General features: G+C 47.0%; 1 protein-coding gene across 1 annotated transcript in view; it reads right to left on the reverse strand.

Moving 5' to 3' along the window:
- Positions 1-3,828: 3,828 nt before the first annotated feature.
- Positions 3,829-25,714, reverse strand: part of DEPDC1 (DEP domain containing 1) — a 101,828-nt gene continuing 79,942 nt past the window's right edge. Inside the window, exons 9-11 of the mRNA XM_030206014.1 lie at positions 23,850-24,026; positions 8,181-8,366; positions 3,829-4,301 (exon numbers count right to left, since the gene is read on the reverse strand). Of these exons, the coding sequence (XP_030061874.1) occupies positions 4,161-4,301; positions 8,181-8,366; positions 23,850-24,026 (504 nt within the window). The 3' untranslated portion in view covers positions 3,829-4,160. The remainder of the gene's footprint in view (positions 4,302-8,180; positions 8,367-23,849; positions 24,027-25,714) is intronic.

A 25,714-nucleotide genomic window follows, 5' to 3' on the forward strand; every position in this document is an offset into this window, starting at 1 on the left:
TCACTGAAGGCTTTAAAACATTTTTTTCTTCCTCTTCTTCCAAAATCTCAATCAGTCTGAACTCAGGGAATGTACCTCTAGCCCCCTCCTAAGAGTAGGGTATGAGGACAGTAAACACTGTAACCACAACCACAAAAAGGTTCAGAGGGTAGGGCAACAAGAGAGACTTGGCACCACTGGGGTCTATGGATTGGTCTCCACTAATCCTAGCCCTCTAACCCAGTGTTTCCCAAGTCCAGTCCTGGAGTACCCCTTGCCAGTCAGGTTTTCAGGATATCTACAATGAATATGCACGAAAGAGATTTGCATATAATAGAGGCAGTGTATGCAAATCAAGTTCATGCATATTCATTGTGGATATCCTGAAAATCTGACTATCAAGGGGGAGGGAAATCAGTTCAAAGGACTGTTACCTGTAGCACCCCCCTCTCCCCAGACTTGGTTTGTGCTGTACTAGGAGCAGCCTACTTGTAGTTGCTGCATTAGGCCACATATCTGTACCATCCGCTGGAGCCAGAGAAATACTGGGGAACTGAAGGCAGCACCAGCCCCCTATAAAGGGAAGTAAATTCAGCTCAAGCTGTTTTTCTCTGGCACCACCTGTTAGCAGAAGGACATAACCCACTCATCTGGACTGACTGGCATGGACGATAAGGAATAGAAAATTATCAGTTGGTTGTATGAACCATTTTCAAGGTTAAAAAACAAGTATGTAACCTACACTAAACTTACTTTAGAGCCTGTCAGCAGTTTTAAAATAAAGAAATGGAATCAACTTTTGAGAGGTATATATTAACTAAAAGCTTCTGGAAAATGAGTGGATGCTCAAAATTAATAGTGAATATTTAAAAAGTCAAATAAAAAACACAAATTTTAATATTTCAGAAATAGCAATATTTTGAGCCATTACGTCCCTGTACAAAGTCATAAACCAATTGACCTCTTGCTTTCTTGTCACAGCAAGATATCTATTTTAACTTTTTGGTGTAAGTGATGCTCCAAAAGTATTATAACATCTTCAATGTCTAATTATGCACAATATTCATTTTTCCAAATAAGTACATCAATAGTTAAACTTACATTTAAAACTGACATGTTTTACTGTTTTGACCTCTTGAAATTATAAGCTGCTGTTTTCAGTTTTTAATGGAGTCAAGCACAAAACGAACATTAAATATCACAAGGATATAGAAGATATTTTCTTTTCTTAATATACAGGATCTTCATTTCAATAGTATGAGAATGTTCTGACTATGTAACATAATAACTGTTTTACAAAACAAAAAAACAAAAAACCCCTCTCCTGAAACGGAGGAAATTGGTTAGTACAATTGCACCAGTTCAATTTGGGGGAAAAAAAAAATAAGGCTTCAAGTACTTCTAAAGCACAAAATAGAAGTTACAAATGGAAATCATTTACAGTATAAATAAAGAGTATTTACATGAGTGCAAAATACAGCAGATATATCAATTTGTAAGTTTAGAAGATAACTTAGATTAGGTACACTGAACTGTTTTACCTCAATTAAATTGAGGTAAAACAGTTCCTGTACCCTTATAAAATATCTATGAATAAACCACTTAAAACTAAACAGTTTTAAAATTCAAAGTAGAAATAGGCACTAGCTTGCTACTATGGCTTATAAGACTTTCAAATATAAACACTATTCTTTGGCTATTATAGTCAATACATCCTCTTTTTACCCTTCAGTTGATTTTTACTTGAAAAACAACAGAGTGACCAGTATCTGTAAATTTAATACTGCAGTCAACACTTGACTAGATGAAAAGTGATGTCCAAAAACAGATACTTTGGCAAAGAACAGGACCCTAAAATGCTGCAATTCCCAATATGTAGCAAACCAAGGAGTCCTTTACTAAGCTGTGGTGACAAATAGCTCTAGTACACCCTTACGCGGATCATTTCCATGCACTAAGGCATTTTTATTGCAGCCATAAAAACTTCAATTTTTCTATTTCTTTCATTAATGGCTGTGTGCTAATGTTACCTCCATCTATTCTATAGATGCTACAGATTCCTGCAATATCTGTACGCTAACCAGTTAGCAGGCAGTAACTGGTTAGTGCAGGAACGCTCACTCTTTGCTCCTGACACATCCCCTAAAAAAATCCCTCCACCCCCATACTACGTGGTTTGCATAGGTACATGCAAAAATCTAATGAGCAATGTTTTTTATTGCATCCCATATTGGCCATTTTTGCTGTGTTAGGTGTGCATTAGTGCCTAATGCAGCTTAGCAAAAGGACCCCCGTGATGTTTTTGTAATCTGTAGAAAAAATGAGTGGCATTTTAGAAAGGACGTCCAAGTTAGAATGTCACAAATGTACATCCATTTCCCATGTATTTTAGAATAGGATACAGCCTGTTCTAAAATATATGTGAGGTGGACGTCCATGTGCTGGAAATGTCCAGCAGAACATCCATTTTACAACTGAAACGTCCAAATTATGGATGAGGAAAACAAGGGACATGGACACCTGTATGGCAGCATAGGAATATCCATCTTATTAAATGGTCATACAGTGTCCACGCAGAGCAGAGGGGTAGCCTAATGATTAGAGCAGTGGATTGAAAATCAGGGAACCCAGGTTCAAATCCCACTTCAGTTGTTTGCAAATTTTTAAATTGTGAACCCTCCAGGAAAAGATAAATACCTAATGTACACCACTTCAATAGTCCTTCAGGCTTGCGTTTTATATATTCAGATACAGTAGGTATTTTTGTGATCTTAGACAGCACACAATTAAATAAATAAAAAGAGAGCTGAAGTGATATTTGAACTTGGGTTCCTTGGTTCTCAGTCCACTGTACTAACCATTAGGCTACTCCTCAGACCTGCATGCTGCTCTTTTAAGAATGTCCAAAGCTGTCAGAGCCTAGTATCCCTTGCAGGTTTCACATTAAGGGGAGAGAAAGGGGTACAGAAACCATTGGGGGATAGAGGTGTTGTGCCTTAATCCCTCCAGTGGACTGCTGTTCAATTAGAGCATATATCAGTAATCTGGATGTGACAAGTACCAGGTCTAATAACAACATCTATGTTTTAGACACGGGTGTCTCTTCCCCTTTTGTGATTGAGTTGAACGTCCATATTTTGGGCACTCCCTAGTCCTGCCCAAAACACATCCCTTGCCATATGGATGTAGTGAAGTGTTAGATAATCCATAAACCTGAGCCAGAGTAAGCATGACAAAATTAAATACTGTGGTAAACTTAAAAATAGAAGAAACAAGACCTCAGTCACCCAAATACAAATCAATGTGTCTTACTGGAGCACTTGTATATTTCATGAGTCAAAACCCTCTTTTTTAGTTTTTAAAACTATTTACTTGCTGTGCTCTCAGCCATTCATGAGTCTTTAAACTCAAAACTGCAATCTATTGCAAAACAATTCGAATATGAAACACACTTATCTGAACCCAGTGGTGGCCATGTCGTTTCACTCAGTTGTCTTCTTCAAGGAGACACAACAGCGGGCAAGAATTGGTAAAAGTAACTGAACTAATATCGTTGTATCCCTGTGAAGGATCGGGACTTTGTACCCAGCCTGAAAAGTGATGTGAAGTGCAACACTATGAATGGGGGTGGGGAACAACAACCCCTGAAGAAGCCAGCTGAGTGAAACAGCATGGTCATCATTGGGTTCAGAAAAGTGTTTTCATATTGAAATTTTTTGCAACAGGTTGCAGTTTTGAGTTTAAAGACACATGGATAGCATTGAGAGCACAGCAAGTAAATAATTTAAAAATTGGGGGGGGGGGGGGGGGGGGGGGGGGGGGGGGGGGGGGGGAGGGGGGGAAGAAGAGGTTTCTGACCCATGAAACATATGCCCCAGTAAGACACATTGATTTAAGATGTCTGAGGTCTATTTTCCTCTGTTTTACCACAGCATTTAATTTTGACATACTCATGCTGGCTTAGCTTTATGGATAGTCTTTAGACATTGAGTATTAGGTGGGTTTCTCCCTTATTGCTGCAGTGTTAGACATCCATATTCTGCCTTTGTAAAATTGGGATTTGGACATTCATGTAATATGGACGTCTAAATGCCAGTTTTCCAATGTCCGAAACAAGAATAGAGCTTCTAAAATAACTACCAATATCGGTTATAGTCAAACAAAAATCAAGAATCAAATCGTTAATATCTCAGACTATGAAACTTTGGTTTACGCAAGATCAGCATTGGTTGCTTAATTGTGGGTTTGTCTCCAAACAATTTTGCTTCACTTTCAGTTGTTGGAAATCGACTCTTGTAGATTTCTGGATATTCTTTCTGAAACTAAACAAATGAAAATAAATAGAAGCAAAGATGTTTAAATTTTCAATAAAGCGAAGATACTTACCTGTAGCAAGTATTCTCCGAGGACAGCAGGCCTTCAATTCTCACATGTGGGTAACATGGGTCCGCATTTATGATCCAGAGCTTGTAGCAAGCTTTAAACAGGTTTTTGAGCGTGAGAGGTGCTCCATTGCACATGCGCAAGTGACTTCCCACCTGCTGCGAGAGCACAGGACCAGCAGTACAATATAAAGTCTAAGAAAAAAAAGGAGACAACTCCAAGAGGAGGTGGGAGGGTAAGTGAGAATAGGCCTGCTATCCTCAAAGAATACCTGCTACAGGTAAGTATCTTCGCTTTCTCCGAGGACAAGCAGGCCTATAATTCTTACTTGTGGGAATCCCTAGCTAACAGGCTCATCGAAAAACAACCAGTGGTCAAGTGGACCTCGCATCGGTGAGGGCAAAAAAATAAATTAACCTGAAACCGTATACAACCTGAGTGAGAGTGCAGTCTGGAACAGAACAAAATAGGCCTAGGAGGGTGGAGTTAGACTCTAGACCCCAAATAAATTCTGCAGAACTGTCTGTCCAAACTGACTGTTGCGTCAGGTATCCTGCTCAAGGCAGTAATGAGATGTGAATATGTGGACTCAAGACCATGTTGCAGCCTTGTAAATTTCTTCAATGGAGGCTAATCTCAAGTGGGTTACTAACGCAGCCATGGCTCTGACATTGTAAGCCCTGACATACTACTACTACTTATCATTTCTATAGCGCTACTAGACGTATGCAGCGCTGTACACTTGAACATGAAGTGTAGAGCTTACAATCTAATTAGGACAGACAAACAGGAGAAACAAGAGATAAGGGAATATTAGGGTGAGGATGATAACATAAGGGTTCTGAACAAGTGAATAAGGGTTAGGAGTTAAAAGCAGCATCAAAAAGGTGGGCTTTTAGCTTAGATTTGAAGACGGCCAGAGATGGAGCTTGACGTACTGGCTCAGGAAGTCTATTCCAGGCGTAAGGTGCAGCAAGATAAAAGGAACGGAGTCTGGAGTTAGCAGTGGAGGAGAAGGGTGCAGATAAGAGAGATTTACCCAGTGAACGGAGTTCCCGGGGAGGAATGTAGGGAGAGATGAGAGTGACAGGTACTGAGGAGCTGCAGAGTGAATGCACTTATAGGTCAATAAGAGGAGTTTGAACTGTATGCGGAAACGGATAGGAAGCCAGTGAAGTGACTTGAGGAGAGGGCTAATATGAGCGTAATAGTATCTGATAGTATCTGAGGATTTGAAGGCGACGAAACAGTGTGACAAGGCAGTGGCCGTAGCTAGAAGGTTGTTAGGCTGTATAGAGAGAGGTGTGACCAGCAGAAGAAAGGGGGTGTTGATGCCCCTGTATAAGTCGTTGGTGAGGCCCCACCTGGAGTGTTGTGTTCAGTTTTGGAGGCAGTATCTTGTTAAGGATGTAAAAAGAATTGAAGCGGTGCAAAGAAAAGCTACGAGAATGGTATGGGATTTGCGTTACAAGACGTATGAGGAGAGACTTGCTGAACTAAACATGTATACTCTGGAGGAAAGGAGAAACAGGGGTGATATGATACAGACGTTCAAATATTTGAAAGGTATTAATCCGCAAACGAACCTTTTCCGGAGATGGGAAGGTGGTAGAACGAGAGGACATGAAATGAGATTGAAGGGGGGCAGACTCAAGAAAAATGTCAGGAAGTATTTTTTCACGGAGAGAGTAGTGGATGCTTGGAATGCCCTCCCGTGGGAGGTGGTGGAAATGAAAACGGTAACAGAATTCAAACATGCGTGGGATAAGCATAAAGGAATCCTGTGCCGAAGGAATGTATCCTCAGGAGCTTAGTCAAGATCGGGAGGCGAGGCTGGTAGTTGGGAGGCGGGGATAGTGCTGGGCAGACTTATACGGTCTGTGCCAGAGCCGGTGGTGGGCAGCGGGACTGGTGGTTGGGAGGCAGGGATAGTGCTGGACATACTTGTACGGTCTGTGCCAGAGCCGGTGGTTGGGAGGCAGGGCTGGTGGTTGGGAGGCAGGGATAGTGCTGGATAGACTTGTACGGTCTGTGCCAGAGCCGGTGGTTGGGAGGCAGGGCTGGTGGTTGGGAGGTGAGGATAGTGCTGGGCAGACTTATACGGTCTGTGCCAGAGCCGGTGGTGGGCAGCGGGACTGGTGGTTGGGAGGCAGGGATAGTGCTGGACATACTTGTACGGTCTGTGCCAGAGCCGGTGGTTGGGAGGCAGGGCTGGTGGTTGGGAGGCAGGGATAGTGCTGGATAGACTTGTACGGTCTGTGCCAGAGCCGGTGGTTGGGAGGCAGGGCTGGTGGTTGGGAGGTGAGGATAGTGCTGGGCAGACTTATACGGTCTGTGCCAGAGCCGGTGGTTGGGAGGAGGGGCTGGGGTTGGGAGGCGGGGATAGTGCTGGGCAGACTTATACGGTCTGTGCCCTGAAGAGCACAGGTACAAATCAAAGTAGGGTATACACAAAAAGCAGCAAATATGAGTTATCTTGTTGGGCAGACTGGATGGACCATGAGGTCTTTTTCTGCCGTCATCTACTATGTTACTATGTAAAGACACTGGCGGAATATTAGTCGTGCAGCAGAATTTTGAACAGATTGAAGAGGAGAGAGATGGCTAAGTGGGAGGCCTGTGAGAAGCAAGTTGCAATAGTCTAAGCGAGAGGTGATAAGAGTGTGAATGAGGGTTCTAGTAGTGTGCTCAGAAAGGAAAGGGCGAATTTTGCTGATATAATAGAGAAAGAAACGACAGGTTTTAGCAATGGTCAGCCCAGCCTGGGCATAAGTGAAAGAAATGCAATCTGCCAGCCAATTTTGCAGCACAGTGGAGCTAGCAGGAGAAAAGACAAGCAAGTAAGCAGACCCAGGTCGGGGGTGTGATGATGATATTGCGAGTGCCTGGAGGGGAGATGTTTGCGCCAGGCCCGACTTTGTTTCTTGGTGGCCCTGGAACCATCTAATAGGAGAGGGGAAAAATGCGTCCTCTCCTCACAGTGGAAAAAAAAGGCGGGATGGCACTTGCACATGCACAGTGGAGCACATCTCGCGCTCACAGACCTGTTTAAAGCTTGTTACAAGCCCTGGACCGGCAACGCACACTCGCGTTACTCACATGTGAGAATTATAGGCCTGCTTGTCCTCGGAGAACAAAAGCAATACTAGCAGAAAAGCAACTTTAGTTGACTGAGATTGTTTTTCTTACCAAGAAGTTAATGTTTAATGTATTTGAAAATTCTTCTTATACTCACAATGATGTGTGCTCCTAAATATCAACATAGCATCTGAATCTACTTATCTAAACCTTATGTAGGCATTGTACAGTTACACACAAAATAAAAATTACAATGAACCAATGGGTAAGAACCCAATTTTATTGTTGCCATTGCAAAGTACAGCCAGGGAGGGGATAGTTGCACTGGCAGACTGGGGCCACAAGTGAAAGGAAAATGATAGCAGGGAACACTCCCCCCCCCCCCCCCCACCCCAAGTAGAGATCTTTTGCAATCCCTGGTGGTCTAGGGGGTTCCGCTTTATGAACTCTTCCTCGCAGTATTAGGCTGCGAGTTGGTGGCCCAGTGCTCCTGGGGAGGATAATGCAGCTTGCGAGGTTGATTGCAGGTTGCATTATTCATGTACTGCAGGTTATTGACTCCTACGGTCAACTACGGTGCAGTCTTAAAACTGGATTGTTGCTAGCTTCTTAAGTAATATATTTTCTGTTTTGGGAGTCTTTTATTTATTTCTGATAGGTACTGCTATGCAAGTGTTATCGTTGGCTTCCTTTTCACAAGTTAGATAATTCACCAGGTTCAATTATATAGCACCTCTTACCTGCTTAAGCTTTCTCCTTTTGTCTTTAAGAGGTAAAGTTGTGTCCTTAATAATACTTTCCAACAGTTCTACAATTGCAGCTTGGGAAGTAGAAACCTTTTGTTCTTCAAATTCCTGAGGGCTTATCTGTTTACAGAATGAGTAAACTGGCAATGTGGCACCCAGTTCTGTCTCAGGATACTTAATCTGAAACAAAGAAAACAGTTTCATTGTTATGAATGCTTCATTACAGGCAGATGATCAAAAGCCCTGCGCTGTTCCAAACAGCGCTCTAAACTAGCCCTGGAACAGCGCGGGGCGCTATTAGAACTATGATCAGAGATAATGCATGCAAATTTAAGCAGCGCAATTATCTCTGATCATGGGGTAGAAGTGCGGGTGAATTGTGCAGAGCATGCGCTCAGCGCAATCTTTCCGCTCTTGTTTGACAGGTCTGGGCTGTCAAAAGCTCAAACCTGTCAAATACATGGGCTGGAGGTCCATGGGACCACCAGGCCCTGACAACCCCTGCCCCGAGCAACGGGGGCTGGAGGTCCGGCGGACCTCCGGTCCCCCCGATGATCCCATCCTCCCAGGTTCAGGGAGGGCTGGAGATCCGGTGGGTCTCCAGCCCCCCCAAACCACCAGAAAATGGTCCCTGGTGGTCCAGTGGCCGCTTAAAAAGTGGCCGTTAAAAAGAATCCCCTCCCGGCCCCCCTACCTTAGTTGGAGGAGGGAGGTAGCCTGCCTCCCTCCTCTTCCTTGGGTTGACGCCGCCGCAAAATGGCGGCGCCCAGCCCCTCCCAGTGCATCCTGGCATGCGCTGGGCAGGGCTACAGACCATATAAGGGAGTCTTTAAAACTTAACTGAAGCCTTCAATTTGATGATTATAATAGCTTGTTAAAACTGCTCATGGGGAATAGGTGAAGATGACATTATTAAATTTGTTTGAATCTTACTGGTAGATCACAGAATATTGTAAATGAGTGAATGTCAGTCTTTTGGCCTCTAGAAGTTGGGATTCCAAAGACTCAGGGCCAGGAGAAGGGGGAGAGGTTTAATACATGATGGTAAACTCTCTGGGGAAAGGAAATCACCTTGAGTTACTACTGAAAAGGCATAAACTAAATCAGAGGGATTAAACTTCAGATTATGCATATTGAGAGTAATTTTATAAAGTTTTTCTGGGTGTAAAGCTCTTTTTATACGCAGAATGACCACATATGCACATACACCAAAGTTACTCGTAGCAGGTATTCTCTAATGACAGCAGGACACATTCTTATGACTTTTGCTCTGATAGTTTGTGTCCAGCATTTTCTGTTTAGTGCTATGTTTTTAGTGAGTTGACAACACACATACAAGTAGGACTCCTCGTTTTGCATTCACTACTTGGTGTATTTATTGACCCCTGATGCAGACGCTTTTTTAGCGTCGAAACACGGCCTGTGTCGGGTCGTTATCTTTGATATAATAAAGACTGTTGGACTCACGTCTCCAGTGGTGAATCGTCTATTAGTCTCTACTTTTGCCTTCTGTGATTCGTCATCGTAGAGAACTTTTCCTGTTCTATATTTAGGAGCAGGACACATTCACACATCAGTGACATCATCTGACTGAGCCTAGCACAGGAAAGGTAAAATTATGTATCATACCTGATAATTTTCTTTCCATTAATCATAGCTGATCAATCCATAGACTGGTGGGTTGTGTCCATCTACCAGCAGGTGGAGATAGAGAGCAATCCTTTTGCCTCCCTATATGTGGTCATGTGCTGCCGGAAACTCCTCAGTATGTCGATATCCAAGCTCCATCCACAGGACTCAGCACTTAGAGAATTACACCCACAAAGGGACACTCTGCTCAGCTCACCACCGCTGAAACGGGGGAGGGGAATTAACCCAGCTCATCCCCACACAAGTGGGGGAGGGGAATCCGTCCAGCTCATCCCCGCGGAGCGGGGGAGGGACACCACCCCGCCGATGCGGGGGGATCTGGCTTATCCTGCAACCGCGGGAGGAGCTGACTGACCCTAACACCGCCGAAGCAGGAGGGGTACAAAGCTGCCCTACAGCTGCACGAAGCGGGAGGGAGCGCCGGCAGAATTTATGTCTCAATCCAGCTCCGTAAAACGGAGGGGAGAGGAATGCAGCAGCTCACTGTAACACAAACTCGTCTCAACTCTTGAAGAATCCATTGAAAAAACTTGAACACGAAGTCCTCCTGAACAGGAACTGAAGACTAAACTTGAACCTGAAATGCAACCAGAATATAAACAGTACAGATATCTGGGAGGGGCTATGGATTGATCAGCTATGATTAATGGAAAGAAAATTATCAGGTAGGATACATAATTTTACCTTCCATATCATCATGCTGATCAATCCATAGACTGGTGGGATGTACCGAAGCAGTACTCACCCAGGGCGGGACATTGAAATCCCTGACCGCAACACTGAAGCTCCAAACCGGGCCTCCGCCCGAGCAGCCACAGTCAAGCGGTAATGCCTGGAGAAGGTATGGGCCGATGCCCAAGTTGCCGCCTTGCATATCTCTTCCAAGGAGACGGACCCGGCCTCTGCCATCGAGGCTGCCTGAGCTCTAGTGGAGTGAGCCTTCAGCTGAATAGGCAGCACCTTCCCCGCGGCCACATAAGCCGCTGCAATGGCTTCCTTGACCCATCTTGCCACTGTAGGCTTAGCAGCCTGCAGACCCTTACGAGGACCTGCAAACAGGACAAACAGATGATCTGATTTCCGGAAATCATTGGTCACTTCCAAGTATCTGATGATGACTCGTCTCACATCCAGATATTTGAGCGCAGAGTATTCCTCTGGGTAGTCCTTCCTACGAAAAGGAAGGGAGACAGAGCTGCTGATTCACATGGAAGCGAGAAACAATCTTGGGCAGGAAGGAAGGCACTGTGCGAATAGTCACTCCTGCCTCAGTGAACTGCAGAAAAGGCCCTCGACATGAGAGTGCCTGGAGCTCGGAAACTCTTCTGGCTGAAGTGATAGCCACCAAAAAGACTGCTTTCAACGTCAGGTCTTTCAGAGATGCCCTCGACAAGGGTTCAAAAGGCGGCTTCTGCAAGGCTCTTAGCACCAGGTTGAGATTCCACGCAGGCACCACTGAGTGCAGAGGAGGGCGCAGGTGATTAACTCCCTTGAGAAAACGTACCACATCTGGCTGCGAAGCCAGGGAAGCACCCTTCAGGCGGCCCCTGAAGCAAGCCAGAGCCGCTACCTGGACTTTAAGGGAACTGAGCGACAGGCCTTTCTCCAGACCTTCTTGCAGGAACGCTAGCACTGAAGAAATTGGAGCAGTGAAGGGAGAAAGTGAGCCTGCTTCACACCACGCTGCAAAGGTACGCCAAACCCTGGCGTAAGCAGTAGAAGTAGAGCGCTTCCTCGCTCTCAGCATAGTGGCGATGACCTTGTCTGAGAAGCCCTTCTTCCTCAGACGCTGCCGCTCAATAGCCAGGCCGTAAGACCAAAGGGGGAGGGATCCTCCATCACCACGGGACCCTGATGCAACAGGCCCTGCTCCACTGGCAGCCGCAGAGGGTCGTCCACTGAGAGCCTGATCAACTCCGCATACCAGGGACGTCTGGGCCAGTCCGGACCCACCAGGATTATCCGGCCCGGATGCTTTGCCACCCGGTCTAGTATCCTGCCCAACATGGGCCAGGGCGGGAACACATAGAGAAGCTCCTGTGTCGGCCACTGTTGGAGAAGAGCATCTACTCCCAGAGATTGAGGGTCCCGTCCTCTGCTGAAAAAGCGCGGCACTTGGCAATTGGCCGATGACGCCATCAGATCTAGGCTCGGCTGGCCCCAGCGCTTCGTGATGTCCAAGAACGCCTGAGCCGATAAGTGCCACTCTCCGGGATCCAAGGTATGGCGACTGAGAAAGTCCGCCTTGACATTCATGACTCCGGCAATGTGGGCCGCTGACAGCTGTTCCAGGTTCGCTTCCGCCCACTGGCAAAGATTCATGGCTTCCTTGGCTAGAGGGGCGCTCTTGGTACCTCCCTGGCGGTTGACATAGGCCACAGCCGTGGCATTGTCCGACAGGACCCGTACTGGCTTCAACGCCAGTACCGGGAGGAACTCCAAAAGCGCCAACCGAATGGCTCTGAGTTCCAGGAGGTTGATAGACCACTTTGCCTCTGCAGGAGACCAGAGCCCCTGCGCTGTCCTTCCCAAGCAGTGGGCTCCCCAGCCCGTCAAAGAGGCGTCCGTCGTGACGACAATCCACTTCGGGGTCACAAGAGGCATCCCTGCAGACATCTTGTCTGTCTTCAGCCACCAGCTCAGCGCCTTGCGCACTGCTGGGTCCAAGGGAAGGCGCACAGCATAATCCTCCGACACCGGAGTCCAGCGCTGCAGCAGAGAGTGTTGTAGTGGTCTCATATGAGCCCTGGCCCAGGGCACTACTTCCATCGTAGCCGTCATAGAGCCCAACAGCTGCACATAGTCCCAAGCCCGAAGCGGAGAGGCTACTAGGAACTGGTCCACCTGAGCCTGAAGTTTGACAATCCGATTGTCCGGCAGGAACACTCTGCCCACTTGGGTGTCGAATCAAACTCCCAGATACTCCAGGGACTGAGTCGGGCGCAGCTGGCTTTTTTCCCAGTTGATGATCCACCCCAGGGAGCTCAAAAGAGCAATCACCCGGTCCACAGCTTTGCCGCACTCTGCATAAGAGGGGGCTCGGATCAACCAGTCGTCCAGATAAGGATGGACTTGTACTCCTTCCTTTCGCAGGAAGGCCGCGATGACCACCATTACTTTGGAGAAGGTCCACGGAGCAGTAGCCAACCCGAACGGGAGGGCTCTGAACTGGAAGTGTCGGCCCAGGACTGCAAAACGCAGAAAGCGTTGATGAGGAGGCCAGATGGGAATATGCAGGTACGCTTCCTTGATGTCCAAGGATGCCAGGAACTCCCCTGCCTTCACTGCCGCTATAACAGAGCGGAGAGTCTCCATGCGAAAGTGCCGAACTTTCAAGGCCCGATTGACCCCTTTGAGGTCGAGGATAGTCCGTACAGAACCTCCTTTCTTTGGTACCACAAAGTAAATGGAGTAACGTCCCTTGCCAAGCTGATTTTCTGGCACCGGAACGACCGCACCCAGGCGGATCAGATTGTCCAAGGTCTGTTGCACTGCCACAGCTTTGACCGGAGACTTGCAGGGAGAGAGTACAAACCCGTCTCTTAAGGGTTGGCAGAACTCTAGCTTGTAGCCGTCTCTGATGACTTCCAGCACCCAAGCGTCTGAAGTTACCCTGGTCCACTCGCCCAGAAACGAGGACAGGCGTCCTCCAATCTGCACTGGGCCATGGACCAGGGCCCCGTCATTGGGTACGAGACCCTGGGGGAGGACCGGAGGGCGCACCTCCGGGACGGCGGTCTCTGCGAAAGGAATGCTGCTTGGGGGAGAAGTTCCTCTTGAAGGAAGAGGGGGCAGAGGAGCCCGACTTGCCCGGGCGGTACCGACGGGCTTCCTGAAACCGTCCTCTGGAGTTACCGGGGCGAGCACTGGCCCGAGCCCTGACCTCTGGTAACCTCTTGCCCTTAGACTTGCCGAGATCGGTCACAATTTTGTCCAGCTCGACCCCAAAGAGCAGCTTGCCTTTAAAAGGCAACTTAGCCAGGCGGGACTTAGAGGCGTGGTCAGCAGACCAATGTTTCAGCCAAAGCCACCGCCGCGCAGAGACTGTCTGAGCCATACCTTTAGCCGAGGCTCTCAAGACATCATACAGTAAGTCTGCCAAATAAGCCAAGCCCGATTCCAGGGCCAGCCAATCAGCCCTCAAGGAAGGATCCGAGGGGGAAGCCCGCTGCACAATCGTCAGGCACGCCCTGGCCACATAGGAGCCGCAAACTGAGGCCTGCAAACTTAAGGCAGCCACCTCGAAGGACGACCTTAAGGCCGCCTCCAATCTTCTGTCTTGGGCGTCCTTTAGGGCCGTGCCACCTTCCACCGGCAACGCCGTCTTCTTAGTCACCGCAGTGATTAAAGAATCCACGGTAGGCCAAAGAAAGGCTTCCCGTTCACTTTCAGGCAAAGGATAGAGGCGGGACATAGCCCTAGCCACTTTGAGGCTCGCTTCCGGGACATCCCATTGAGCCGAAATCAAGGTGTGCATGGCATCATGCACGTGGAAGGTTCTAGGCGGGCGCTTCGTCCCCAGCATAATGGCGGAGCCAACAGGGGCTGAGGGAGAGACGTCCTCTGGACTTGTACTCCTTCCTTTCGCAGGAAGGCCGCGATGACCACCATTACTTTGGAGAAGGTCCACGGAGCAGTAGCCAACCCGAACGGGAGGGCTCTGAACTGGAAGTGTCGGCCCAGGACTGCAAAACGCAGAAAGCGTTGATGAGGAGGCCAGATGGGAATATGCAGGTACGCTTCCTTGATGTCCAAGGATGCCAGGAACTCCCCTGCCTTCACTGCCGCTATAACAGAGCGGAGAGTCTCCATGCGAAAGTGCCGAACTTTCAAGGCCCGATTGACCCCTTTGAGGTCGAGGATAGTCCGTACAGAACCTCCTTTCTTTGGTACCACAAAGTAAATGGAGTAACGTCCCTTGCCAAGCTGATTTTCTGGCACCGGAACGACCGCACCCAGGCGGATCAGATTGTCCAAGGTCTGTTGCACTGCCACAGCTTTGACCGGAGACTTGCAGGGAGAGAGTACAAACCCGTCTCTTAAGGGTTGGCAGAACTCTAGCTTGTAGCCGTCTCTGATGACTTCCAGCACCCAAGCGTCTGAAGTTACCCTGGTCCACTCGCCCAGAAACGAGGACAGGCGTCCTCCAATCTGCACTGGGCCATGGACCAGGGCCCCGTCATTGGGTACGAGACCCTGGGGGAGGACCGGAGGGCGCACCTCCGGGACGGCGGTCTCTGCGAAAGGAATGCTGCTTGGGGGAGAAGTTCCTCTTGAAGGAAGAGGGGGCAGAGGAGCCCGACTTGCCCGGGCGGTACCGACGGGCTTCCTGAAACCGTCCTCTGGAGTTACCGGGGCGAGCACTGGCCCGAGCCCTGACCTCTGGTAACCTCTTGCCCTTAGACTTGCCGAGATCGGTCACAATTTTGTCCAGCTCGACCCCAAAGAGCAGCTTGCCTTTAAAAGGCAACTTAGCCAGGCGGGACTTAGAGGCGTGGTCAGCAGACCAATGTTTCAGCCAAAGCCACCGCCGCGCAGAGACTGTCTGAGCCATACCTTTAGCCGAGGCTCTCAAGACATCATACAGTAAGTCTGCCAAATAAGCCAAGCCCGATTCCAGGGCCAGCCAATCAGCCCTCAAGGAAGGATCCGAGGGGGAAGCCCGCTGCACAATCGTCAGGCACGCCCTGGCCACATAGGAGCCGCAAACTGAGGCCTGCAAACTTAAGGCAGCCACCTCGAAGGACGACCTTAAGGCCGCCTCCAATCTTCTGTCTTGGGCGTCCTTTAGGGCCGTGCCACCTTCCACCGGCAACGCCGTCTTCTTAGTCACCGCAGTGATTAAAGAATCCACGGTAGGCCAAAGAAAGGCTTCCCGTTCACTTTCAGGCAAAGGATAGAGGCGGGACATAGCCCTAGCCACTTTGAGGCTCGCTTCCGGGACATCCCATTGAGCCGAAATCAAGGTGTGCATGGCATCATGCACGTGGAAGGTTCTAGGCGGGCGCTTCGTCCCCAGCATAATGGCGGAGCCAACAGGGGCTGAGGGAGAGACGTCCTCTGGAGAGGAAATCTTCAAAATGCTCATGGCCTGCACTAACAGGTTGGGCAAATCCTCTGAGCGAAAGATCCGCGCTGCAGAGGGGTCATCCGCTCCATCCGAGCGGGAATCTGTCTCCTCCAAGGAATCCCCAAAGGACCGTTGGGAGAACTCAGATACGCTGCCCTCATCTACATCAGAGGAGACAAAGTCCTCTAAGGCCTGGGAATCCACCCGAGGGCGTTTACTTCCGGGGGCCTCAACCCCTTTATCGGACAAGGGAGAAGGGGCAGCGTTTTGCATAAGGAAGACCTGATGCAGCAGCAAAATAAACTCGGGGGAGAAACCCCCCAGACTGTGCACTTCAGCAGCCTGGGCCACAGCCCTAGACGCACCCTCAACCGGCGCTCGCAAGAGCGGGGGAGAAACATGCTGCGCATCCAAGATGGCGTCCGGCGCGACACTCCGCGAAGGAGCCGCGCGGGAAGAACGGCGCTTAACTTTAGCCTCTTTTTTGCCGTCGCCCAAATCAAGGGCGGCCATGGCATTAACGTCTCCCAGCTCAAGGGCGGCCCAAGAAGAAGCCGTCCGAGCAGAGTGGCCGGCCAAGATGGCGGAGGCGAGCAGCGGGGGATGGGCGTTTATGGCGGGAAAAACCGCCATACCGGAGGAAGACCCGGGACACTGACCGGCCTCCAAACTGACACCCAACAAGGGCGAATCAGACTTTAAGACCCCCGCATCCCCGCTAGAAGCGCACACGCGGTCCGGGGAGCGATTCTTCGCGTCATCGCCCTCCGACGCCATAGGCCACGAGGAGATCGATCGGGGAACCCCCTGCCCGCTATAAAAAGGTAAAAATTACCTGCTTCTCGCTCCGAGCTGTAACGAACTGGTGTCCCAGTGAGTAGCTGCAATAAACGTTTAAATAAACGTTGAAATAAACGCCCTTAAGGACGTCCAAAATTTTTTTTTTTTTTTTAACAGAGCCAGCGGGAGGGGGGAGAAAAGGAGGGACCTGGCGCCACCAGGTTTGCACTTGCTCAAGAAGAGCCCTCAACCCCAGGTACTCAACAAAACATAAAAATTAGGCTTGGAGACCTAGCCAGAGCTGCTGCTGTGTGTGACCACCACCTGCTGAGATAGAGAACATACTGAGGAGTTTCCGGCAGCACATGACCACATATAGGGAGGCAAAAGGATTGCTCTCTATCTCCACCTGCTGGTAGATGGACACAACCCACCAGTCTATGGATTGATCAGCATGATGATATGGAAATTCCCAATTTCTTTTCCAGAAGCTTTTGGAAGTTCCACATACATGCCTTCCCGCCCGTAACTGCAAGGGACCAGTCAGTCTATTAAAAAGCTAATAGAATACAACTCCTAGGGAAAGAAGGTGCAATAGAAACAGAAACATTAGGGCAGATAAGGACCAAACGGCCCACCCAGTCTGCCTATCCTCAACAACCACTAATGCTTCCTTTTCCTAATATGTGTGAATATATGTCCTGCTGTCCTTGGAGAACATCTGCTACAGGTAACTTTGTTTTCTCCGAGGACAAGTAGGACAAAATTCATATGAGAATACCTAGCTACTAGGCTACTTGAAACAAAGGGGGGATAAAATGAACGAGGCCTGCAACAGGATAAAAGCCTATAAACATGCCCCCCCCCCCCCCCCATTGTTTTAATACAATATTTAACAGCCTGGAACAGAAAGAAAATGGGACTAGGGTGGTGGAGTTGGATTCTGTAGGACTGATTGACCAAACTGATTGTTCTGTCGGGAATCTTGTTGTAACAGCAGTGAGATATGAATGTGTGGACAGTTGACCACGTTGCATCTCTGCAAATCTCCTGAATGCAGGCTGATCTCAAGTGGACTACTGTTGCAGCCGTGACTTGGACATTTTAAACTCTGTCTTGCCTGAGTATCAGCAAAGGAAATGCAATCTAGAAGCCAATTGGATAGAGTGCATTTGCCGATGGCTGTTCCTAACATGTTCAGGTCAAAGGAAATAAAAGTCTGGGTGGACTGACTGCTCCAGATAGAAGGCTAAGGCTCTCTTGCAGTCTTTTGTCAGAATGGGCATGGGGTCTAGGGGAAGAATGTTGGCAGAACAAATCGACTGATCAAAATGGAATTCTGACACAACCTTTGGAAGGAACTTAGGATGCATGTGCAGAACTATTCTGTCATGATGAAATATTTTGTAAGATGGATCAGCTACTAGGGCCTGAAGCTCACCGTCCCTGCCAGCCGAAATGACTTGTCATCAAGAATAAAACCTTCCAGGTCAAAATTTAAACTGGCAGCTATCAAGTGGCTCAAATGGGCCTTTCATCAGCCGAATGAGAACGACATTGAAATCCCTTGATACTGTTGGAGGTTTGATTGGGGTCTGAGCAACAGTAAAACCTCTCATTAATTAAACAACTAGAGGCTGTATAGAGATGGGCTTGCCTTCTACATGGTGAAAATTGCCAACTACACTGAGGTGAACCCTGAGTTGATCTTGAGACCAGACTCTGACAAATGTAGAAGGCACTCAAGAAGTTTTTGTGTAGGACAGGAAAAGGGGTCTAAGGCTTTGCCCTCACACCAGGCGGAAAGCCTCCTTCATTTTAAGTAGTAAGACCTCTTAATGGACTCTTTCCTGGAAGCAAGCAGGACCTAGGAAACACCCTCATGCAGATTGAGTGAATCAATTGTTACCCTCTCAACATCCAAGTCATAAGGGTAAGGGACGGAAAGCTGTGATAGAAAAGCAATTCCTTGTTCTGAGTGATGGGTGTCAGAAAGTAGTCTAGTCTCCACGGCTCTTTAAAGGCTAGCTCTAGAAGTAGAGCGAACCATATCTGCCTCAGTCAATAGAGGGCGATGATGATAATGAATATGAATATGTGTCCTTTAAGTCCAGAGAGCATAGCCAATCTTGTGCCTGAATCATTGGGAGTAAGTAGCCCAGGGCAACCATCCTGAACTTTTCTTTGGCCAAATATTATTATTATTATTGTTACATTTGTACCCCACATTTTCCCACCTATTTGCAGGCTCAATGTGGCTTACAGAGTGTTGTTATGACAGAGTCATGACAGGATATTGGATACAATCAAAAGTAAGCAGAAGATGGATGAGGAGTTAGAGAAGATGGTGTTAGAATAGAATAGGCAGTGGAGGAGTGGCCTAGTGGTTAGGGTGGTGGACTTTGGTCCTGCGGAACTGAGTTCGATTCCTGGCACAGGCAGCTCCTTGTGACTCTGGGCAAGTCACTTAACTCTCCATTGCCTGCCGCATTGAGCCTGCCATGAGTGGGAAAGCGCGGGGTACAAATGTAACAAAAAAAAAGTTTAGGAGGTGATTTGTGTCTTTAAGGGGTCTTTTTGTAGGCTCTATTAAAGAGGTGTCTTCAGAGATTTGCGAAAGTTGCTTAGATTATCCATAGATTTTAGGGCTGGGGGTAACCCATTCCATATCTGTGTACTTCTGTAGGAGAAGGTAGTGGCGTATGCCTGCTTATATTTAAGTCCTTTACAACTGGGGAAGTTCAGATTGAGGAATTTGCGGGCTGATCTCTTGGCATTTCTGGGCAGTAAGTCCACAAGGTTAAACATTTTCAGTGGGGCATCTGCGTGAATGATCTTGTGTACGATCGTGCAGATCTTGAATTCGATACGTTCCTTGAGTGGAAGCCAGTGGAGTTTCTGTCTTAAGGGTTGCGCACTCTCGTATTTGGTCTTTCCAAATATGAGTCTGGCTGCGGTATTCTGGGCGGTTTGGAGCTTCTTAATAGTCTGCTCTTTGCAGCCAGCATGCAGAGTGTTACAGTAATCCAAGTGACTAATTACCATAGATTGTACCAAGGGACGAAAAATGTTTCTCGGGAAGAAAGGCTTAACTCTTTTGAGTTTCCACATTGAGTAGAACATCTTTTTTGTCGTGTTCTTCACGTGGGTATCGAGAGTGAGGTTTTGGTCGATGGTAACTCCAAGAATCTTCAGGTTTTCTGATATGGGAAGGGTGCAGTATGGTGTAGTTATACAGGAGTAATCGTTTGTGTTGTATTGAGAGGTGAGTACTAGGCATTGAGTCTTTTTTGCGTTGAGTTTTAGCTGGAATGAACCTGCCCAACTGTGCATGGTTCTGAAGCTTTGGTTGATCTCGTTGGTGATTTCGTTAAGATTGTGTTTGAATGGGATGTAGATCGTGACATCGTCTGCATATATGTAAGGGTTGAGGTTTTGATCGGCTAGAAGTTTGGCTAGAGGTATCATCATTAGGCTGAAGATGGTTGGTGTGAGGGGGGAACCTTGAGGAACTCCGCATTCTGGTATCCATGGAGGTGATCTTTCGGCGTTTATTATTACTTGGTAGGATCTGGTGGTGAGGACTCCCTCGAACCACTTGAGGACTGGGTCTCCGACTTATTTAGGGTCCTTACGTCTAGGATGGGACAGAATTTGCCTGTTTTTTGGGGGGGGGATCAGAAGTACTTGGAGTAAAATCCTTTCCCTTTTTTCCCTGGTGCAACAGGCTCGACTGCATTGGCCTACAAACAGGAAGAGAGCTCCTAAGAAAGCAGATCCTGGTGCTGAGAGTTTAGCTTCAATGATCTCAGGGGGCAATTTGGAGAAGGTGTTCACCAATGAAGTGTGCAAACCATCCGGACAATTTTTTGGAACCCACTGGTCTGAGGTTACAAGGGGCTACCTTTCTTGGAAAAACATTCAGTCTCCCTCCCATCAGTAGGTCATTTGGGACGAATACCGTGACTGCAGCTATGCTCTTGGAGACAGTCAAAAGCTCACCCCTGGCTTTGAATGGCGAGTTGACTGGGTCTTTTGAGCTTTCTGCTGCTTTTGGAAGAGTGCAAGCTCTGAACGATGGGGGAGGGGAGACTACGCCTTTGAGAGTAGTAGGGTCTCCTGTGGCTTATACCAGATATCTCCTGTAAGAAGAGGGAGCGGCTGCTAGAGTGGGCCAGGAAAGTGATCTGATGGCATCAACACGTTTCCTGATGAAGTCTGCAACCTCCTTCACTTTGTTGTCAAAAAGAATATGTCGCTGGCTAGGGATGACTGCTAGCTGTTACTGAACTGCTAGTTCCAGGGCAGAAGCACATAGCCAGGCAAGTCTGCACATTCCAGTATCCAAGTGAAAGCCCTGGAAGACATATCAAAAACATAAGCTGCCCAGGCTATGTGCTTCTGATGCTCCTTCTGTTTGGCTAATAACTGGCGGAAGTTTGCAGCCTGCTCAGGTGTCTACAAATTCCACCACACAGTTCACCAAGGACTTCAGTACATGCTCATGAAGAGCTGGCAAGAATGTATGTAGGAGGACAGCATAGCATTCTGATAAACTTTCCTCCCAAAAGAATCCAAGGTCCAACCAGTGCTCCCCAGGGAGCTGAGGAGTGGGACTTGGTGCTCTTTTGAGAGTGAATTAGATGACCATAGAGTGTTGTGGCAGCTGAAGCTTCTTGAATCTGGGAGCCTTTTGGAATCTATACAGTCGGCTTTCTTGTGTATGGGTTACACAGAGAGGAAGGTTCTCCCACAATCTCATCTGAATAGCCTTGAGGATGCTGTGAAAGGGCACTGCCACAGCCTCCTTAGGAGGATCCTCAAAGTTAAGGATGTCCAACATTTCAGCTCTGGGCTCATCCTCGCCGTCTAACTTAAATGGGGCAACCTCCTCCATCTCCCTTAAAAAACTGGCAAAGGAGAGCTCCTCAGGAGGAGATATCCTCTTCTCATGCAGTGGGGGAAGGATCCGACAGACGTTCCAGGGACTCTCTGGCTCCTTCTCAGATGTCAAGGAGCAGTCTGACTCAGACTCAGGGTAATAGTCCTCTATCTGAGTCAAATAAAACGTCTTCTCAGCTCTGCAGAAAAGATGAGACTAGCTGGTCCTGTGCAGTCACAGTGGGCAGGAAGGCGTGCGAGCATGTACAATAGGACTCCCAAAGGCTTTTTTCAAAGAAGTTAAGTTTTCCTGCAGCAGGTTTCATCGTTTATGGACAAAGGAGACACCTTAAGATGCTAACCCAAAGCACAAGATTTCTCAAATATACCTAGGTCTTCCAGACAAGCTATTGAGGAAGCTAGAAATAATCCATAATGCAGCAGCCAAACTAATAGGAAGTGGAAAATGGAGAGACCACGCCACTCCGTTTCTACACTGGCTTCCATGCAAAGCAAGGATAGAGTTCAAACATAATCTTTAAATGCTTGTATGGAATAGCCCCAAACTAACTCCAAAAGTTTGTCCAAGTTTATCAACCTAAAAGAAAGCTTAGATTTTTAACCGATATTAGACTGGTACCTCCAAACAAAACTTGCCACTTCAAAAGAACATCCAATTCGACTCTGATAGACAAGGGAGCAGAACTATGAAACACACTCCCAATAAATCTTAGACAGATACCAAACTGTCCTTCCGTAAAGAATTAAAAACCTGGCCTTTCCACAAACACTAATCGCAGGAACATAGAATTCACATTCAAAGACCTCCCAAGGATATTAACATAAGAACTCAGACAGTCATATCATAGTAACATAGTAGATGATGTCAGATAAAGACATGTAAGTCTGCCCAACAAGATAAACTCATTGTATGAGCTACTTTATATGTATACCTGACCTTGAATTGCCCTTGTCATTTTCAGGGCACAGACTGTAGAAGTCTGCCCAGCACTAGCTTTGCTTCCCAACTACTGGTGTTGCCACCCAATCTCGACTAAGCTTCTGTTGATCCATTCCCTTCAACCTCAATTAATGTCGTCTATTTCTACCGCCTCCCCATCATGACACAAATTTCTGCACTAACCTCAGAACTACCTTCATTATCTGGTATGAAAACACACATGCTTAGTCTTAATTATAATATTATTCCCTTATGTCTTATGTACCGACATCTATTTTATGTTCTATGTACCAATACTTACCTTGTTTTCATTGTAACAAAGTTTGGTTTAATCGAGTTTCAATGTACAACTGTTCTTTGGATTTGTCATCTGTCTAGAACTACAAGGTTAAGCGGACTATAAATGCCAAAATTAAATTAAACTTGGGCAAGTCACTTAACCTTCCATTGCCTCAGATGCAAAATTAGATTGTAAGCCATCCAAACTGAATGTAACTCACCTTAAGCTACTGAGAAAGGCACGAGTTATATCCAAAATCCCCCTACAGTAAGGTGAATCAGCCATATAAGTGGGTAATCCCATAGCTGAGGGCTTACCTTGCGGAGGGAATTTTATAACAGGTCACCGAGGTAGGAGATCAAGTAGTTATTTACTTTGAGGCTATATTATAAGACACATATATGTGTCTCTGTTTTTATAAAATAGCCTCATAGAATTTGCCAGAATTGCAGCTAAATATAGCCAGTCAATTTACTGCTTTGTGGATATTAGCAACTCACCTTTTATGTATCACTTTCTTGGATTTTTGCATCCAGAATACATGGCTTTGTATGTTTTTGTTCTGAAATTTAGCTGCCAAATGGTCAACACTTTTCCCTCAGGCATGTCCACTATGTTGAATAGCATCGTTCAGAAAGAGGTGGCATTATTCCCTAATCTCTCTGCAACTTCACATGAAGACACTGAATATGACTGATATGATCACTTTCTTTCTCAGAATGAATTCCATTTACCACTATCCTCTGTTATTACTCAACCAGGTTTTCATTTGTTTCCTCAACTTCAGGTCCATTCCCAGATTGCTCAGTTTATGAACCAAAAGCTTTTCTGAAAACCAAACTATATCCAGTACAAAATCCTTTGACTAATTTTCTAATCACTCAAAGAAATCAGATTTATCTGACATGATCTACCATTAAACTCATGCTATCTCAGATCCCACAACCAACTGCAACCTTTCTAAAGTGTTTGGATATTGCACAGTATTTGAGTATTACAATGATAACCCATTTAATTTCTTAATACTGTACCATGTCTTACCTGAACTTTTTTAAGATACTCTATATGATCTTGTACTGCATTAGCCAAATAAACTGGTACTTGTAGAATTTCCTGATGATGATCCATTAAGAAAGAAACTAATCGTGTGGCAAGCAGCTCATCAAGATCTACTTCTTCTGCACAGCATAACACACATCGAGAAAACGTCTGTATCATCTGAAAATATGTTAATAAAATGGTCAAAATGAAAAATCAAGCACACCACAAACTTTGTTTATCTGTAAAAATAGGTTCTCAGCAGCTAGCAGAATAAGTTAGCCAAACAAGTGGGTGACAACTGATTGTACTGACAGCATAGCTCTCTCAGAACTAGAGAGTACTAGAAATGCTCATGCACAAAACCAACTTTGAGCATTTGCAGGAGTTTTCAAGTAATCAATACTCAGTTTGTAAAATGCTTTTAGCTTCAACTGCAGAAGCTGTGGTATCGTGAGGGAGGGCCCGGAGCCCAGGTAAGCCAAACCACCTCGGTTGCAGGTAAAAAAAATATTTATTGAAGGTGTTGGCCAAGGGAAAATTAGGTTCTTACCTTGGTAATTTTCTTTCCTTTAGTCACAGCAGATGAATCCATTAACTGATGGGTTGTATCCACCTACCAGCAGGTGGAGATAGAGAACACTGAAAGACACAGTGACTCAGGACGGCCAGTCCCTTCTGCCTCAGTATATGAAATTTCCAAAGCAGAGTGAAAAATAAAACATCAAAACACAAACTTTCCTCACAGTGAACAAATGTCCCAGAACCGGAGCAATAACCAAACAAAGGAGGGACGATCTCAACCTCCTGCAATAGAACAGCATGTAGAAACTCTGAGAACTTGTCTTCAACGCCTCCCGAGGAGCTACAATATCTGCATGAAAGATCTGAACAAAAAACAAAGTCATATAGGGAGGGATTATGGATTCATCTGCTGTGACTAAAGGAAAGAAGATTACCAAGGTAAGAACCTAATTTTCCCTTCCTTGTCATCAACAGCAGATGAATCCATTAACTGATGGGATGTACAAAAGCACTCCCTACGTAGGGTGGGAACAGGCAACTCCGTGCACATCAGAATGCGCGTCCTGCTTCGCTGCAACATCTAGCCTGTAATGCCGCACAAACGAGAGCTGAGAAGCCCAAGTAGCTGCACGACAGATCTCGTGAAGAGAAAGAACACCCATCTCAGCCCACGAGGAGGAAACCGCTCTCATGGAATGCGCTTTAAACGCTTCAGGAGGAGACGGCCCTGAAAGCAGATATGCAGAAAAAATGACTTCCCTGAGCCAACGGGCTATAGTGGCCTTAGACGCCGGACCCCTGCGCCGAGGACCTGTTAACAATACAAAAAGTGATCAGATGTCCTGAAGTCATTTGACATATGTAGATATTGCAACAGAGCCCTGTGTATATCCAAAAGACGCAATTGCCCAAAGGAATTCGGAAAGTCCTCCCGAGAAAAGGAAGGTAGAAAAATGGGCTGGTTCAGGTGAAACGCTGAAACCACCTTAGGCAGGAAGGAAGGCACTGTCCGTACCATTAGCCCGGACTCCGAAAACTGCAGAAGAGTATCCTGACAAGAAAGTGCCTGAAGCTCAGACACACGTCTAGCCGATGTCATGGTCACCAAAAAGACTGTCTTGAGAGTCACATCCTTCTCAGAAGCCCGCCTAAGCGGCTCAAAAGGCGAACGCTGGAGAGCCTTCACACCAGCCCCAGGTTCCAGGCCGGACACGGCAAACGCACAGGAGGCCGGAGCCGAAGCGCCCCTCTGAGAAATCGGACAATGTCCGGATGTGCCGCAAGGGACAAGCCAGAGACCTTCCCTCTAAAGCATGCCAATGCTGCCACTTGAACTTGGCAGG

Source organism: Microcaecilia unicolor, chromosome 6 (genome assembly GCF_901765095.1).
Source record: "Microcaecilia unicolor chromosome 6, aMicUni1.1, whole genome shotgun sequence".
Taxonomy (NCBI): domain Eukaryota; kingdom Metazoa; phylum Chordata; class Amphibia; order Gymnophiona; family Siphonopidae; genus Microcaecilia; species Microcaecilia unicolor.